At 46.5% G+C, this 18,032-nt stretch overlaps 1 protein-coding gene across 2 annotated transcripts in view; it reads left to right on the top strand.

Annotated features, from left to right (window-relative positions):
• GARS1 (glycyl-tRNA synthetase 1) overlaps positions 1-16,564 on the top strand; it is a 29,834-nt gene extending 13,270 nt beyond the window's left edge. For both annotated transcript variants that reach the window (XM_061996387.1, XM_061996388.1), the window contains exons 8-17: positions 691-840; positions 3,270-3,432; positions 4,338-4,502; positions 6,857-6,965; positions 7,460-7,604; positions 10,053-10,138; positions 12,066-12,175; positions 13,455-13,548; positions 14,804-14,994; positions 16,219-16,564. In XM_061996387.1, coding sequence (XP_061852371.1) covers positions 691-840; positions 3,270-3,432; positions 4,338-4,502; positions 6,857-6,965; positions 7,460-7,604; positions 10,053-10,138; positions 12,066-12,175; positions 13,455-13,548; positions 14,804-14,994; positions 16,219-16,344 — 1,339 coding nt within the window. In that variant the 3' untranslated portion in view covers positions 16,345-16,564. The remainder of the gene's footprint in view (positions 1-690; positions 841-3,269; positions 3,433-4,337; positions 4,503-6,856; positions 6,966-7,459; positions 7,605-10,052; positions 10,139-12,065; positions 12,176-13,454; positions 13,549-14,803; positions 14,995-16,218) is intronic.
• The last annotated feature ends 1,468 nt before the right edge of the window (positions 16,565-18,032 follow it).

Here is an 18,032-nt window from a genome sequence, read left to right as displayed (position 1 = left end):
GGTCTGTAATTGTCAGCAGCTTCCTGACTATAGAGAACCTACTTCAGGGCACATGTTTCAGGATGAAGTTACATAGCAGGATGATCCAGTGGTAGCATTATTTACTAGGTGTTTGTAGTTAGTGTGTGAGAATTTAGAGGCAGTTGGGGTCTCCGAAACTAAAACTGGACCCTCCATTGTAGAATGGAGAAATATGGCTCTTGCGTATGCTGAGGGATGGGATAAGAGGCACACGTTGTATGTGGTCTCTAGTTTAGTACCTGAATTAGGCTGTGTAAATGGTATCATCAGTGGGAGTCTGAAATCCCTGTAGGGGCCCTTCAGTAAAGCCAGTTCACAGTTAGTGTAAGAGCAGAGGTGCAGTCGTGCAGGCCTGCTTAGAACAGTAAGGAGGGTGCATTCCATGGGACCTCCTTGATGTCACTGGCCACTGCATTTCACTCAGCCTTTTCCATTCCATGCTTGCATCCCAGAAGTAGCCAAGTGACTATGGAATGCTATGTGTGGGTTGCAGCTGATGTTTGGAGTTTTTTTCCCCCTCAGTTTATCACTTCGTTGTTTCATGTCTGAAGTTAAAAACTCAAGAGAAAGTACCACCTTTAAGTTTTGTAGTAATGGCGTTTTTCTTTTCTCGGTGTTTACCCCACCATTTTATCTTCCTGTTTTTTTCCTCTCCCCATCTCCTTTCAGCTATCTGAGGCCAGAAACTGCACAGGGAATATTCCTCAACTTCAAACGTCTCCTGGAGTTTAACCAAGGCAAATTGCCTTTTGCTGCTGCCCAGATTGGAAATTCCTTCAGAAATGAAATCTCACCCCGCTCTGGCCTCATCAGAGTGAGGTACTGCAAACTTCCCTTTTCAGCAGGAGGGCACCTGGGAGCAGGTAGCAGCTCCCTTTTGTTCCCGTATTTGTACATGATTGCTCCACTTCAGTGCTTTCTTCCAGAGGATTTCTGGTAATGTGTCTCCTGACTCTGAGTTTACAGACAAACTCATACAGTTAAGGTTTTAGCTACAGAATTCTGTCTAAGCCTGGCTGGTAAGAAGTGGGATCTCTGAAATTGCTCCTGTATTAGAAACACTAGGATTTAAATCAGTTTTACTAACAAAATTTGGCTTCCATCATCTAACTGAATCATACTAAAGGTAGCTGTAAAGACGTGTAGCTGTAAAGCCACTACAAGACATGTGGCTTGGCTTGATTATGTTGATGGCAGTTTACTTGAAAACTGAAATCTGGAATCAGAACATGATTTACCTTCCAGCAGTAATTTCCTTGTCTAAGTTCTGCAGTTCTGCACTTCACTACAGAGAGGAAGCTGTGAGAGAACCTGATACAGGACCTGTATTTGTGTCCCAGGATCAGTCCAGCAGGAAAGCCCAGGGTTATTAAGAATTATTTCAAGGCTTTCTATCTTAGGATAAAAGTGATTCTTGCCTTTCTTGAGGGATAAACTGTATTTTTTCTCCCACAGCATCCTCATGGCAAAACTGAGAAAGTGTGGACTGGATGATCAGGTAGTGAGGTGGATTGTTCACTGGTTGAAGGGAAGAAGGCAGAGTTGTGATCAATGCGGCAGTGTCTAGTTGGAGGCCTGTATCTAGTGGAGTCCCTCAGGGGTGGGTGCTGGGACCAGTACTGTTCAATATATTCATTAATGAACTTGCTGAGGGAACAGAGGCACTGTCAGCAACACTAAACTGCAGGAGTGGCTGACATACCAGAAGGCTGTGCTGCCATTCAATGAGACCTGGACAGGCTGGAGAGTTGGGCGGAGAGAAATCTAATGAAATTCAACAAGGGCAAGTCTTTCATCTGCGAAAGAATAGCCTCATGTGCCAATACAGGTTGGGGAATGAACTGTTAGAGAGTAGTGTAGGGGAAAGGAACCTGGGGGTCTTGATGAGCATCATCCTGGGGGCAGGATGAGCATGAACCAGCATTGTGTCCTCGTGGCCAAGAAGGCCAATGGCATCCTGGGGTGTATTAGACGGGCTGTGGGCAGTAGGTTGAGAGAGGTTCTCCTCCCCCTCTACTCTGCCCTTGTGAGACCACATCTGGAATATTGTGTCCAGTTCTGGGCCCCTCAGTTCAAGAAGGACAGGGAGCTGCTGGACAGAGTTCAGTGCACAGCCACCAAGGTGATGGAGTGGAGCATCTCACTTATGATGAAAGGCTGAGGGAGCTGATGCTCTTCAGCTTGGAGGAGACTGAGGGGTGATCTCATTAATGTTTACAAATACATAACGGGTGAGTGTCAGGAGGATGGAGCGAGGGCTTTCTCACTGATGTCCAATGATAGGACAAGCAGCAATGGATACAAGCTGGAACATAAGAGGTTCCAAAGAAACATAAGGAAAAACTTCACTTGTGAGGGTCAGAGAGCACTGGGATTCTGTGGTTCTGTGATGTCCCATGCATAGGCAGCATGGTTCTGTCATACAGGCAGGCAGTGTGTGTTGTGAATATGGTGCCAGAAATGTCACTAAGAGGCAGTGGCATCCTTAGCACTAAGGGAACTCTTTGGAATGGTCTTAGTCCTCCTGTTCTCTCTTGCACATGTGGAAATAAGAACTTTTTGCATTTTCAGTTAAACACAAATCATACAGTTGTGGCACATTTATTGGAGACTGGGTTAATGATGACATCCTGGTGCCTATGATTTAAAGTTATCTAGAGTTTTTTAAAGGTTCTTGATAACAACTTGATTCAATGCAAAGTGATTTCAAGCAGGAGATCTAATAAACAATGTAAGAGTAAAGATATATTAAAGACAAGTTCTTAGAACAGAAGGTACACCACTGCTGCATGTAGTAGTATCATTATCTTCAAGAAATTGTTAGCTCCTCTGGCTATCTTGGGTACCTCTGAGATGAATTAAGGCTGCAGAGTTGATCAGTGAATTAGTCTTCTTTGACCATGTTGGAAATGTGTACTTCTAATATCACAACAAGCTGCAAAAGCTCTTGAGAACTTCTGGAAGTATTTCCAAGGATAGTATTCTCTGCTCCAAATCAGTGGTAATCACCATGGCCTGGAGAGCTCTAAATATATTTGTAGGTAGTTTTATTAAGAGTTTGAAGATGAAACTAAACCCTTTGTTGAGACTGGTTCTTGTTTCAGTCTGTGCATTGTATTGCTTCTGGGTTTTCATATGTTTTTAAACTAGTGACTAGCTGTGAGAGGCTAAACCGTGATCATTTATTACAGGGGCTGTGGCTAACACATTGAATATTTAATACATGTGGTGGGTTGTGTTTCTCTTAGGGAATTCACCATGGCGGAAATTGAGCACTTTGTGGATCCCAGTGATAAAAATCACCCCAAGTTTCAGAATGTGGCAAATCTCAACATCCTCCTGTATTCTTCCAAGGCCCAGGTCAGCGGACAGTCTGCCCATGTCATGCGGCTGGGAGATGCTGTCCAACAGGTAACATTCTTCGTGCAAGCACCTGGAGCTTGCTCTTTTGAATATTCCTCTCCAGGCTGAATTACAAGCCGTTGTGTTGGTGCCAGCTGGGGTTTGCTCTCAAATTTAAGAGTCAGTTCTCTTCAGTGAATCATTGTGACTGAGATGCAGGCCTGGCCCTTGTTATTAGTAATGAAAGGCTGCAGGTGGTGCTGGGAGAGTCGTTAGAGGTGAAGCCTCACACTTAGTTGATGGGAGAAAAACAGAAAAGAATACTAATATCTACCAAGAGCTCAAGCAGTGACTGGGAATGTAATACTCAGCTACTGACCCCCCCTGTCAGTACGTGGCTTGCACGCTGGAGTTTCACTGCCTGATTCTCAATGCATGCAAATTGTGAAAGAGTAGCTTTACCAACCCCCACTACCCTACCCCCTGCAAAACCCCCAAGTGAAAAAAAAACAAACCAAACCTCCTCCCCAACCAGCAGCAACAAAAAGGAACACCAAGCCCTTTTGTACTGCAACTGTGAACTGTAGGATGGAGCCATTGTGGAGTCCTGAGACACAACTGCAATTCCCATGCACTGCTGTGGTACCAGTGACTGTACTGTTGAATAGAGCAGGGCAGTTTTGAGCAGGTGATGTTCAGTTGACAGTTAGTGATAAGTCCAAGAGTCATGATAGCTTACTCAGTTGATCAGATGGAGATGCTGCCAGTGGCATGCGGTGAATTTGAAAAGCCATAACAGTTTCAGAGGAGGTATAGTAAACTGCAACTGCAGTCACCAGCAACTGCACAAAGTTCTGTCTGTAACATGTTCGCTTGTCTGCAGAAGTACAAGAAGTCATGACTTTGCTTCCTTAGGAATTAATGTCTGTGTGTTGTTTTGTTTTTTTTTTTCTTCCTGCTTTTTCCCTTTCCAGGGTGTGATCAATAACTCCGTTCTTGGTTACTTCATTGGCAGAATCTACCTCTTCCTTACAAAGGTCGGCGTATCCCCGGAGAAGCTGCGCTTCCGACAGCACATGGAGAATGAGATGGCTCATTATGCCTGTGACTGCTGGGATGCAGAGTCCAAAACATCCTATGTAAGTTGGAGAGCAAAACAACAAGTGCCACTCACTGTCAGATCTGTTGGTTGTGCAGGAAGGGATTCTATTTTATTGTCTTTTAAAACAATCTAGGGCTAGGAGTCTGTTTCTGTTGAGCTGCACGTTGGTATGAACTGCAGTGGAAATATTCTGAATCCAGGATGAAAGGACCAGGTCAGCTCCCTGCAGTGGGCTTGTACAGAGTTTATGTTCATGCTTGTTTGTATGTCCACACTTTAGAGTCCTTTGCTGGAGCCTGAAGTTCCGTGATAAAATGCTTGCTCTTCCTTTCCCACTTACCAGCTGTGGGAAATGGGATGTCGTTCCTGCTAGTTCAGACAGCCAAGGTTGGGAGAAAAATTTCCCAAGGCTTTTATATCTTCCTGCTGAGTCACTAAGTTTTTTAGTTGAGTACTTTGTTTTTCTCCGAACTTGTTATCTGGATTTTGAAAATTGTGTGTAAACTATCAGTAGATAGTTAGGGACAAGGCTCTTAGACTCTTCAGAGTTGCTTGGAGAGGTTTCAGCCTCTTCAGTAAGTCTCAGCCAAGTATGTTTACTGGAATGGTAGTTTCAAAAGAAATGTATTAGAAGATATAGTAACTAGACTGTATTGATTATGCAGTCATTCTTCTCTTCAAGGGCACAGAATCTACTTTTTAGTTTGAACTTGACTTAAAAGAAGTTATTTCATTATTTTTTTCCTGTAGTTAACACATATTCTGCCTGGTTAGCCTTTCAAGAAATCTAGGGTATGTGCAGGTTCCTGAAAACATCTAGAGAACTCTCTGTGGTTTGGGTCCAGTAAAGGATTGAAGGATGGAAGGAATTTTGCTGAGGTCTGTGGGGCTAGCCTATGACAGTGATGCCAGGTAGATCCCATCCGTGGTCCTGACCAGTTCAGTAGCCAAACTGGCAGTGTGCTCAGCCCAAAGGGAGTGGGTCAAGGCTTCAGGTGGTTCAGCCTCCCTTATCTATGGTCAGGGAGAGCCTCCTACAACCTAGGGGTGAGTGTGTGGAGTGATGTTTGTCCTTGTGGGTTTTGTGGCTTCTAAGGAGCTGAAGCAAGCTTATTACTGGTCATGTTTCATTACAGCTAGAGGAATAGCCAACAGTAAAATTCCACCAAGCTTAAGATGACATAAAAAATTCCTGCTGTTTGGATTAATTATTTGTCCTATTATGAAAAAGTCCCATAGAAGTGATTGAAGGAGTAATCTCCTCTTAGTGTAGATAGCTGTCTACTGTGTGTTCATAGATTCTCTTTCCAGCCAGCCCAAAACAGACTGGACATGGGCTACACCATGAAAATAAGATTCATAACCTTTGCAAGCCTTGTCATGGGTCAGGGCAGTGCTCACAGTGTACCCCCCAGACTGACCCAGAGGTGATGACAGCAATCCCAGGGGCATGAAAAAAACACAGCTTGTGAGCTGGACTCACGCATAGGTTTGTCACTTAATTCTACCCAGAAATGTTTAGAGCGGCTTGCAGTGCTCAGTAGTAAGGAGTTAACTGTTCTGAGTAGCTTAAAATCCATTCTACAAAGTTATTAGATAAATCTGTATTTTGTGTTTTCTGAAAAGTAGCTGTAGTACCTTAATGGTTTAATTTGTGTGAAAACTCCCCAATATCTTGTGGAACACCATGACTTTTTCAAGCAGAGGGATTCCTTAGGCTCACATACCTTTCCTGACATGCTGCTGTACTACTGCAGACTGGGAAACCAGACAGCATCTGACTGCCTGTCTGTCCATGCTGAGGACAGTGAATGGGATGCAGCTGATGTGCTTTGTGCTTTGTCTTTTAGAAAAGCAAGGTTGTGTTTACTGTAAGTCTTGGAATGCTTCATCAGTTCTGTGTGTGTGAATGGTGTTGTGCCATCCATGCTGAAATGCTGAAAGAAGTGCCTCCCTTGACATGTGATCTGTGCCTTCCTAGCCCCTAAGCCAGACTTTTGGCCACTCTGATGTGGCTGATTTCCCCCTGTCTGTTCCATACTTGCAGAGTGGCTAAAGTCCTGAAGGTACAATATAGCATGGGAGTGAGAGGACTGTGGACTCTGGCCCCAGCCCCAGGCTGTTGGCACAATGCTGTGTTGTGCCAAGCCATGTGGAAAACATGTCCCTGAGCACAGGCACTGGTTGGATAACTGATCATTTCCTCTGGGAACAAATGGAATCATTCAAATGAAGGAGCAACTAGTGAGCAAGGGCTGCTTATTGTAACAGAGCTAATTATTTAGAAAAACAGTCATGGGAGCAGGGAAGGCTTAAGGGTGAATAAACATGTTTGATGGTTAAGTTAGCAAAAAAGTGAGTTGTTGAAAGCTTCCCCTTTTGTTTTTTCAGGGTTGGATTGAGATCGTTGGCTGTGCTGATCGTTCCTGCTATGACCTCTCCTGCCATGCCCGTGCCACCAAAGTTCCTCTTATAGCTGAGAAGCCTCTCAAAGAACCTATATCCTTTCAAAATAAACCAGATCCTCTTGAAGTGAAAGTGATTTGACAGTGAGATGTCCTAGAGAGGTCTGCAGCTCTACTTTAAGTTTCATCGGTAAATCTAAAATGGAAACCTGGAGCTACAGGCCAGGGTTACTTTGGGAAGTAACCTGCAAAGAGTTGAGCATGTGGGTACTTGACTCATGGGATTTACTATGGAGCTTGGTTGTTTTTCTAGCTCTGCACTAGGCTCTGCTTTGACTGTGAAGCATATGTAAATGTGAATGTGGGTTTACCCAGGTTACTCCACATCGTTCCATGGTCCTCCTGTCAACTGCCTGCTAGCAGCACTTGCTGCACTTCAGTGTTTGTTATTGTTCCTTTCTTCTCGTGGAGGGAAGTTCCTGAATCTGGAGTGGAAGAGGTTTCTGTGTTGTGTGGCAATCAGCTTTGACATAGCAAAAGAACCAGGTCCTGCTTTATGTCGTTTCAAACTCCTTAACTGCCTTGTACAGAACAGTCAATGTTGTTCAGTTTGAGGCAAATAAGGGAGCCATTGGCAAGGCTTATAAGAAGGATGCAAAGGTGGTGATGGAATACCTTTCTGTCTGTGATGAGTGTTACATCACTGAAATGGAGCAGCTGCTCAATGAGAAAGGGTGAGCTCTGTGTGTGTGTGTGTGGTACCTTTCTCTGTCACCTCTGATGAGGATTCCCAAAGTACTGCTGGATCGTTTGTCACAGAATCACGGACTCTTGAGGGTTGGAAGGGAACTTGAAAGATCATGTAGTTCACCCTCCCTGCCAGAGCAGGACCACCTAGACTAGGGCACACAGGAACTCATCTAAGTCTGAAATGTTTTAATGCCATTCTTTCTGCCAGGTCATTGCTGGTTACCCATCAATGTATCTCTTGATATGTGCACATAAATGTGTAACCACAGGATTCAAATACTTATTTGCATGGGATTGAGCTTCAGGATTTAGTAGGATCATCCATATGAGAGACACTTTGCTGAAATGAGAAGTGTTTACCAACTTCCCTGCTCTGATTTGAGAGATGACCAGGACTGGCTGATGGTTTTGAAATTATTTGAGGTGTAGAGTCAATAAATACATTCATTTCTATGAATGTGAAAGCACAGAAAAAACAGTAGCACTCAAGATGAGGAGAGAAACTGTTGCAGGCTACATGTACACATGTTAAAACCAGAAGAGAGTGAAATTAGTTTGTCCAGAATACTTCTGAAGTGATTCAATAGATGAGTTAAAAGCAATACCCCAGATTTGAACTGATGTAAGACTTCAAATCATGGCTGTTATTTAAATTCAACATCCAGCTGTAGCTGTGTTCAGAGCAAAGGTTTTATAAACTTCAGCCCATTTCATATTGACATATGCAGACAAGGAGCACACAACTAGTCTTAAAACTTCTCATGGGTTTTATATTCTGCCAATCTGAAAGGTTCAGCAAGGAGGGTACCATTGCTGAGCAGATGTTGGCAGTGTCGGTGTGTTAGACCTGCCTGTCATGTGACCATATCTGTGTAAGCCTGTGACGTGAAAAACTCAGGTTTATGGCAGCAATTTCCTGTTATGATGCACAATAATTAAGACATTTGTTTCCTGTAAGTGATTTAGGTCAATACAGCCCAACTCCTTGGTAAGGACAGTGTGGTAGTCACAAGTTATCAAGGAGACTACCTGAAAGGAGGTTGTAACTACAGGGGACAGGAGGTTGTAGTGAGGTGGGAGTCAGTCTCTTCTCCCAAGTAATGAGTGATAAGACAAGAGGAAATGGCCTCAAGTTGCCCCAGGGGAGGTTTAGATTAGAAATGAGGAAGAACATTTTCCCTGAGAGGATTGTCAGACACTGTCCCAGGCTGCCCAGGGAGCTGGTTGAGTCCCCATCCTTGGAGTTATTGTGAAGCTGTGTAGCTGAGGTGCTGAGGGCCGTGGCTTAGTGGTGGGCTTGGCAGGGTGAGGGGAGGGGTTGGACTCGATCTTCTTGCCCTTGTGGCCAAGAAGACAAATGACATTCTGGAGTGTATTAAAAAGTGTGTTCAGCAGGTCAAGGGAGGTTCTGCTCCCCCTCTACTCTGCTTGGTGAGGCCTCATCTGGAGTCTTGTGTCTAGTTCTGGGCTCCCCAGCTCAAGAGGTACAGGGAACTACTGGAGAGAGTCCAGCACAGGGCCAACAAAAAATGATAGGGGACTGGAGCATCTTCCTTATGAGGAAAAGCTGTGGGACCTGGGGCTGTTCAGCCTGAAGAAGAGAAGGCTGAGGAGGGAACTCATCAGCACTTACAAATACATAAAGGGTGGACGTCAGGAGGATGGGGCCGGTCTTTTTTCTGAGGTATCCAGTGACAGGACAAGGGTTAATGGACAAAAGCTGGAACACAAAAAGTTCCATTTAAGGAAAAACTGAGAGGCTGCCCAGGGAGGATGTGGAGTCTCCCTCTCTGGAGGTTTCCAAACCCACCTGGACACGTTCCTGTGCCCCCTGATTGAGGGGAACCTGCTTTAGCAGGAGGTTGGGCTTCCCTTCCAACCCCCACCATTCTATGATTCTAAAGGTCTTTACCAACCAAACCAATTCTGTCATTCTAAGGAGCAAAATAAATTAGTTAAAGGACCATGTTATCAAAAGCTTTAGAAGTATCTTATAAAATAACTGTGCTATGTCCTCCCCTTTGGTGTCTGTCAAAATGCTGGGTACCTTCTGGGGCCAGTCAGCAGTCAGGAGTCCACACATTGGACACGATGTACAGTCTTCAGCCTGTTCCATGTGCCTCCGTTTAGTCTTTTGGTCTCCTTGTCCCAAGACTCTTCCAATTCCTGATTGGGTTTGCTTCATTCTGTTAACCACAACCAAGTTCACTGTCATTATGAAGCTGATTGCTTTTAATGAAGTCATTTCATTATTAATGCTACTTTCTTTTAATGGGTATGCACCATGTTTCTTTGATCTCTGGGATTTGCTCTGAATTCTGTCATCTCTGGATTCTGTCATCCCACTCTTAAAGTCAACTGACTGATGAAATGAAGTAGAACTGACTTATTTACTGCTGCAGCTTTTAAGTGACTTCTTTTTTCCTTTGCAGGGAATTCACTGTTGAAACTGAAGGGAAAACTTTTAAATTAACAAATGACATGGTTACTGTGAAGAGATTTCAGAAGACATTACATGGTAAATTTGTATCTTTGGTCATTCAAAATAAGAAGCAGATCAGGATACACTTGGCATGTGAACTTTTATTAGTTGGAATTTGACAGTTTGAGGGATTTGGAAAGCTATCAACACAGCAGTGAGTGTTGATGCAGGCCTGTCTGCTTGCTTCTCACCTAGTCTGTTTAGGAACCCATTTAACAGACTTGGGCTGATGGATTATAGTCATGCCGCTTTTGTTACATATTCTAGAATTTGTAAGGTCCCATGTGGTGCTAAGAATCATCTGCTGTAGTGATGGAGGAGCTGGGAAGGTGCACCAGCTTTGGGAGCCTTCATCTTCAAGTCCATTGCAGCACAGCAGATGGGTTGGGGCAGTCTGTTGGTATGGCTTTGGGCAGCTCTCTGAGCTCAGAGCTCCAGTTGTCCCTCCACTGCCTGAATGTCTTCCAGCATCTCCCAGCTCACTAGGCTGCTCTCCTGACCAGACTCTTTAAGCTGACAAGTTTGGTCACTGCTTCTGGTAGTCACTAATCACATCAGCTTTGGTCAGCCAGTGCATCTCCACAGAGCTTTTATCCTGAGGTTGGAAATAGGGCTGGAACGTAACTTTCCAAAACGTGTATGGATTTAGTTCCTCAAAGAAGTCTTGTCTTTCCAGACAGCTCTGTAAAGCCCTTCCCAAGGCCCTTTGGGAAGTCTTTGACAGAGCTGCAGACTGAGGTAGATTTTTCCCCAGTTTGTACTGTAACTAGTAGAGGTTGAGAACAGGAAGCAGTAGAGCAACTTGTCAGGTGTGCAGAATATATTTGTCCTTGCAACTGCTGAGCTTTTGAGATGCCTAGTTGCTGGCTTTCCTTTAAATTTGTACATTTGGCAGTTTGGCTGCTGTGTGTAAGCAGGAGGCAAAGCTCATAGCTTTCTACCTCTCTCGTTTTGAAAACTGCTTCATCAACGCACAAAAAAGATAAGATAATCCTTTTGAAAAGCAAAGTCCCACCTCTGGGTTAGGTGCTTAATTGGGGAGGATTGGCTCTCTAGGCACAGAGCGGAGGGTAAGGTAGGGTTCAGTGCTGGAGAGCTGGATGCTACCCTTGATTTTCAAAAGCAGCTGATGCCTGTCACTTGTTTCTTCTCCAGTAGCTCTCTGAGCTTTTTCTAAAAATCTGCACTGTGTGAGCAGGGCAGCTGTCCACTGAGCTCCTTTCACATACAGAGGGGAGAAGGTGGAAGAAGCCTCTGACAGATGTGTGGCAAGGACTGGAGAGAATGAATGGTGTATTACCACAGAGCACATCACATCGTCCGAGAATCCCTGTGAACATCAATTAGTTGATCCTCCTTCCCCCCTCTCGTGGGAGAAGATGGAGGGAAGCAGCACTGAAACAGGCAGCTGAACAACTCAAGAATACAGAGGGAGTCTCTGCTGGAATTTGAGCTGGATCTGAAGCTCCAATACTTTTCTGCTTAGGTTGCTAGTACTTAGCCTCTGTCTGTACATTAAACCCCAGGGGGACAGGGATTGAGTGTTACCCGGCTGTCATCAGGCTGTTTCATTGCCAGCACTCTCACAGACAATGCCTGGACATAGTTTGTGGCTTGGTGTGGGGCAGGGACTGTTCCCAGGGAGCACTGTGGATGAGGCTTTACTGTTGTGAATTGGAAGAAGGTTTATCTGTGGGGATGAGATGTGCTGTGCTATTTGCTCTCAGGGCCAGGAAGGGGCTGTGTCTTGTTATTTACAGCCTAAATGTATCTAAGTCCAAATCTCTGCTTCAGGTATTTGTATTTAGAACAGAAATATTTAACCTTGTATTCCCATGTGCTCAGCTACATGTGATCAGAACTTCCGAGCAGAAAGGCAGCTTCAGCAAATACATCTTTTTTTTTTTTTGTGTGTGTATAAACCCTTTTCTTTAATGATGACGTGAGTTCTCTTGTGTTGCAGTGGAAGAAATCATCCCAAATGTAATTGAACCCTCCTTTGGTATTGGGAGGATCATGTACACAGTGTTTGAACACACGTTCCACATCCGGGAGGGAGATGAGCAGCGAACGGTGAGCTTTCCTCTAGCCGGGCCTCAGCTTCAACCAACTGCAAGGTTTGCCTTTCCCTGACACCCAGGGAATGGGCTAAAATAAGCCTTCACAATGCACAGCACCAATGGGGAGACCCAGGTGGGCTGTTGAATTGCTGTTTTCGCCAGTGGACGTGTCATTTATGTGCATACTGAGAGCATTCTGGGGGCTGTGTGTGCATGAGGCTCCCACTGTACTGCTGGCAAAGGCGGGAGAAATTCCTCCTCTTAGATTCGCACTTGGCAGCATCCCATGGCCCAGAGAAAGGCATCTCTTCAGTGGTTTATTTCCTCTCTGCTGCTTTTCCTGGAATCATAGCTCTGTGCAGCAAGACTGACAAGAGGCTAACTGTTTTCTCAGTCTCTTATGAAATTCAGCCTTCTCTGATTCTGGACACCCCTAAAATTTTGGCCTGGAACTTTGCTGTAGGAGGGGCCAGAGGGAAATGTGTGCTACATACAGAGCACCAGCCTGTTGCAGGCAGTGCCCCAACTGTGATGCTCTGCATTGTTGCCAATAGCTTGTGGGAAGCTGACTCTGAATTTGTTGCTGGTTCCTGTTGGTTGTTTCTTTTTGCCACTGGACATGATACAGTTATAAAGGGGGGAGGGGACACGACACATGATTCAGGAGCCCAGAGTGAGGACACAGTTGACTTTAAAACTGCTCATGAAGTCTAAAATACTGAACTTACCTTCCTTCTAGTACCCATTTACCACCTGTGTAGCCTGGGCTGCTCTGAATTGTGGTGTTTTAATTGCATTGCTTTTGTGCCCTTCCAGCCTTGCTGATTACCAGTAAAGATTTTTATTTTTCCCCCTTTTAGCACATTTTTCTTTTCTGAAGGTGCCTGTGTAGAGTTCTTGAAAACCCTTGAGCTGCATCTGCTCCATGTATGTGGAGTCTCTGTGGGATTCAAACAAGGAGTTTGGTTTAGACTGTGCATTAGACAATCATCTAGAAGAAAAACCTCTACCCTTCATTTTTCTGTAATTCAGATGAAGTTCACTTGCTTCAGAGAGGGCCCTGGCAGCCCTCTCTTGGTGGCAAGTAATGTTTAGCTCTGGGGAGGGAAAGGGTTGTGGAGGACACCTGGAGAAAATAATCCTGTTTCAGTGGTGAGAGGTGTTGGTGCTAGGGACCTGAATGGTCATGTCTTACAGAAGGGCAGGGACTCCCCTGGAGCAGTCACCCTGCTTCCAGCCTCAGTCAGAACCATTACACTTGTACTTATTTTTTTTTCTCTGTTTTTCTTTAGTTCTTCAGCTTCCCAGCTGTTGTAGCACCATTCAAGTGCTCCGTTCTTCCTCTAAGCCAGAATCAGGAATTCATGCCTTTTGTCAAGGAGTTATGTAAGTGTGTTGAGCACTGTGGGGAAAGTGGGGACATGCACTGGAACATTTCTTCCTCGGGGATATAGGGAGAAAATAGCTTTGGGATCGTGTGGCTCTTGTATGTGCAAAAGGAGAGCCATTAAACCAAAATTGATATAATGTTGGTTGGTATCGGTCATATTTGAGTGTCTGTCAAGCTTCAGTCTAGCCTCAAAAATTCCCTCTGCTCTTGTCCATGTTGGCTGACAGTGTGAAAAGGTGTAAAAAGACTTCTTTTTTTCATCAATCAATCTTTTCCACTGCTTTGGAGAAGCTGTCAGGAGCAGTGGGTTTTGGAGTTTTTTTAGGAGGTATCTTTTTGTTTGTTTGTATGAAGTTCTCTTAGCACTTGTTGGCCAGCTTATTCATTGCATTGGCCCCAGAGCTGCTGAGCCTCCAGGCACTCTGTCAGAATGCCGGCTGGTACCATCTACTAGTGAGTAAATACATGGAGGCCTAGGACACGGGCTGTGTGTCAGACAGTGCTGTTGGCTGTCAGCAGCAGCTCTGCCTGGCCCCTCACCTCCCTGTGCCCCTTACACCTGTGTTGGTGTGTGATTGAGGTGGAGCAGGGTTGTGGGACTTTAGTGACAGGTGGAGGAAGATGTTGACTTTGCTCTTTGGGTAAGAGTTTAGTGCTGCAGTGTGGAGAGCTGTGAGAGTAGTGGATGTTACGAGGAAAGGCTGTAGGACCTGGGGCTGTTCGGCCTGGAGAAGGCTGAGGGGGGACCTCATCAGCCCAGGTAAATACGTAAATAAGTTGAGAGGATGGGCCAGTCTTTTTTATGCAGTTTCCAGTGGCAGCACAAGGGGTAAAGGGCACAAGTTGGAACACAGGATCTTCCACTGTAACATGAGGCGAAATTTCTCTGGTGTTGAGGTGAGGGAGCCGTGGCCCAGTCTGCCCAGAGAGGGTGTGGATTCTCCTCCGGAGGTTTCCAAACTACCCTGGGCACATTCCTGTGCCCCCTGATAGAGGGGAACCTGCTTTAGCAGGGGTTTGAGCTGGATGAGCTCTGGAAGGCTCTTCCAACCCCAACCATCCTGTGATTCTGTGATACCTGTGGGATGGGTTTGAGCTTGTGGTCTTGGTGGAGACTAGAACATAAGAATTTCTGTCAAAAACAAGAGTCTGTGCTGCTGCTTGAGATCCAGAAGGGTGGTGCCTCCCCCCAGGTGGTGCCCCGAGCGTTCCGGAGGCCTCTGCAGCCCGCTGATCTCCTTTATCTTGCAGCTGAAGCTCTCACCAGGAACAGCATCTCTCACAAGGTGGACGACTCGTCGGGGTCCATCGGCCGGCGCTATGCCCGCACGGACGAGATTGGTGTGGCCTTCGGCATCACCATTGACTTCGACACGGTGAACCGGACGCCGCACAGTGCCACCCTGCGTGACCGTGACTCCATGCGCCAGGTCCGCGCTGAGGTGAGCGAGGGGCTGGCTCTGCCCCCGGGGCCGGGCCAGGGCAGGACCTGACACTGCTTGTCCTGGAGCTGCTCTGAAACATCCCCGGGGCAGAGGGACTGGTGGAGAAGGTGCCAGCCCTACTGCTAACGTGAGGAGCGGCGTTTGTTTCTGTTGGATGCAGAGGTGTTGATCTCACTCAAAAGCCTTTCCCTTGTGCATCTTTCTGAGGGAAGGCTTCTGGGTAAATGGATTTGCTGGGTTGTGCCTGGCTTTCAAAGGCAGGGGTCCTCAGAATCCACAGGCACCAAAAGGCAGTAGATCTCTGCCTGCTATAGGCTCCCTGGCAGAGCATAGCCCAGGTGTCACTCCGCACAGCTCCCTTCTTGCCTGTGCAGGACCAGAGAAGCCCAAAACCATGCTCTGCAGGCACAGCCCTAATCCAGAGCCTGAAATAGCAAACCTTCCCACGATGGTCTCCTTGCCTGTGAGCAAAACCTGTTAAGAGCTGTGGGCCTGCAGTCTGGGTGTGTCTGTTGTGCCCTTCTCTCCCTGCCCCACACCAGCTCTGGCTCCTGCAGCAGGAGGAGTGAGAGCTCCTCAGCAGGGCTGAGCTGCTGCAGCTCTGGCACAGCAGCACTTGTACTGCTGGGGGCTGTCAGCTGGCTGGGGGCTGTTGCAGTGGGCGGTGCCAGCTGTACAGGGCACCTTTCTGTCTCTGCATCACTGGGTGACCTCTCCCTGCCATACAGCACAGATGAGGCTTCATTATCCCTCATTTTCTGCACAGTTTCTGCTTTCTCCAGCTTATCCTTTGCACCATGACAGGGTGCTATGAGGAGCAGAGAAAAGGCAGCTAGGTGGCAGCTTCCTTTGTGCTGACCTTACAGTAAATGAGGCCTGACTAAATCCAGGCTTACAGCAGCTTTGGGGTGTTGTGTATTGTTTTATTTCCTTTCTCAAACGTAAGACTGCCAGGATTAACCTTGCTGTGCACTACCACAGTGACAGCCACATTTCCCTCACGGGTCACCCTGAATAACTGCACAGTCTGTGCTGTGGTAGCCCAAACTCATTTGAGATGTCCCTCTAGGCTTTCTTTACCCAAGAATGATCATGCAGGAAGATACCTTTCTCCTAGTTTGTTGCTGATGTAAAAATTACCCTGTGTTGCCCAAGTATCCAACAGAGCCACCTGATTGCTGTGCCTTGTATTTTACGTTGTCTCTGTGCCTTTGCCTGCAGATCTCTGAGCTTCCCGCCATCATTCGTGACCTGGCCAACGGTTATCTCACATGGGCTGACGTGGAGGCAAAGTATCCACAGTTTGAGGGACAAGAGACTGGCAAAAAGGACACAATAGAGGAATAAAGAAAAGGACCTGAAGGAAAACCCCGTCAAATGTCCACTTTTTACTGTTCATGTTAATATGAAATAAACTCATCATGTGTTATTCCAGGCTGCATTGTTTGTGCACACAGGGACTATCGTGTTTGGGGTGTTTTTTCCTCAATGGCTGCCTGGTTTTAAAAAACTGAAATAACTGCAGTCCAAGTGAAAGGTGTTACAAATAAAGACACCATTATCTCTGCTTGCTTCTCTGTGTTCATGCAGTTCATGCATCTACTTTCTTGAGATAAGTCTTTCATTTTTTGTCTTTTCCCCTCCTGCTTATGGCTGTGGGTGTTAGAGATTCGTTACAGCCCCTCAGGAAGGTAGGGCCCATACAGCTTCGTTCAGACCACTATGGACCTCGTGATGATAAAGAGGTGTTGAAGCTGTCAGGTGTCCTTTCACTGCAGCTGACTAAAGCGATGGGCTTGGTGCCTTCTTTTGGCTTCAAGTGGTAGTACCTATTTCTGCAGAATTGGGAGCATTCCATGCAGGAGAAGAGAGTGGGACTGGAAAAAGTCTTTTTCCAGTTCTTGCTCATTGTGGTTTACCAAGCTTGGTGTACTAAGCTAGTAAAGGATTTGGAGCATGTCTCCTTTGAGGAACAGCTGAGGGATCTGGGGCTGTTTAGCCTGGAGAAAAGAAGGATCAGGGGAGACCTTGTTGGTTCCTGAAAGGAAGTTGTAGCGAGGCAGGGGTCAGTCTGTTCCCCCTAGTAACAAGCAATAGAACAAGAGGAAACAGCCTTAAGTTGCACCAGGGAAGGTTCAGGCTGGATATGAGGAGGAATTTCTTTACTGAAGAGTTGTCAGACATTGGAAAGGCTGCTCAGGGAGGTGCTGGAGTCACCATCCCTGGAGGTGTTTAAGAGACGGGTGGGTGTTGCATTTAGGGAAATGTTCTAGTGGTTGACAGGGCTGGGACAAAGGCTGGACTTGATCTTAAAGGTCTCTTCCAGTCAAAACAATTATATGATTCTATGGTTGGGTTGCTTGGCTGAAGGAGCAAGCAGCTGGGAGGATGGAGAGTAGGAGCATGGGCAGGGTGGCTTTGTCTTTAACTATCATCTGACTGCCAGAACTGAAACCAGAGCCTGCCCTAAGCAGGGGGATGAGAGATTCAGACCCCTGTGCTGTCAGAGTGCCCTGCTGCAGCCCCAGGGGAAAATGGCAGCTGGAGCAAGGGGGAGTGCTGAACCCTGCTGGTGCTGGAGCACTTTGGAGAGGCCTCACACCTACTTGTCTTTCAGGCTCTTGTCTCAACGACCAATGGAGAAACAAGGTCATATCTCTTTCCATGCCTGCTCAGATGGCCTCCAGCCCTTGGAGAGAGCTCTGGCACTGCCCTCAGGGATTTCTGTCCCTGTGCTAGAAACCTGTCCTTCAGAGGAGATAGTAGGGGAGCATTCGCTTGGGTTTAAAACACTCATTTAAAGACAGGTTAGAAAACAGGCTCTAGCCCTGACAGGAGCTGGGGATGCATGATGTGCTGGGCTGGGAGAGCAGGCACTGAGCGGCCCTGGCAGCAGACAGGCCTCAGCCCTGAGCTCTCCCTGCCCTGAGCCTGTGCTCTGGAGGGACTCTGGGGCTCAGGGTCCATCCTGTCACACCCACAGGGCTGCAGGGGGAGCAGAGCTGGAGCTCCTTAGTGCTGAATTGTGTATGTTT

Source organism: Colius striatus, chromosome 5 (assembly GCF_028858725.1).
Source record: "Colius striatus isolate bColStr4 chromosome 5, bColStr4.1.hap1, whole genome shotgun sequence".
In the NCBI taxonomy this organism is placed as follows: Eukaryota; Metazoa; Chordata; class Aves; order Coliiformes; family Coliidae; genus Colius; species Colius striatus.
This window is presented reverse-complemented; position numbering and strand designations above follow the sequence as displayed.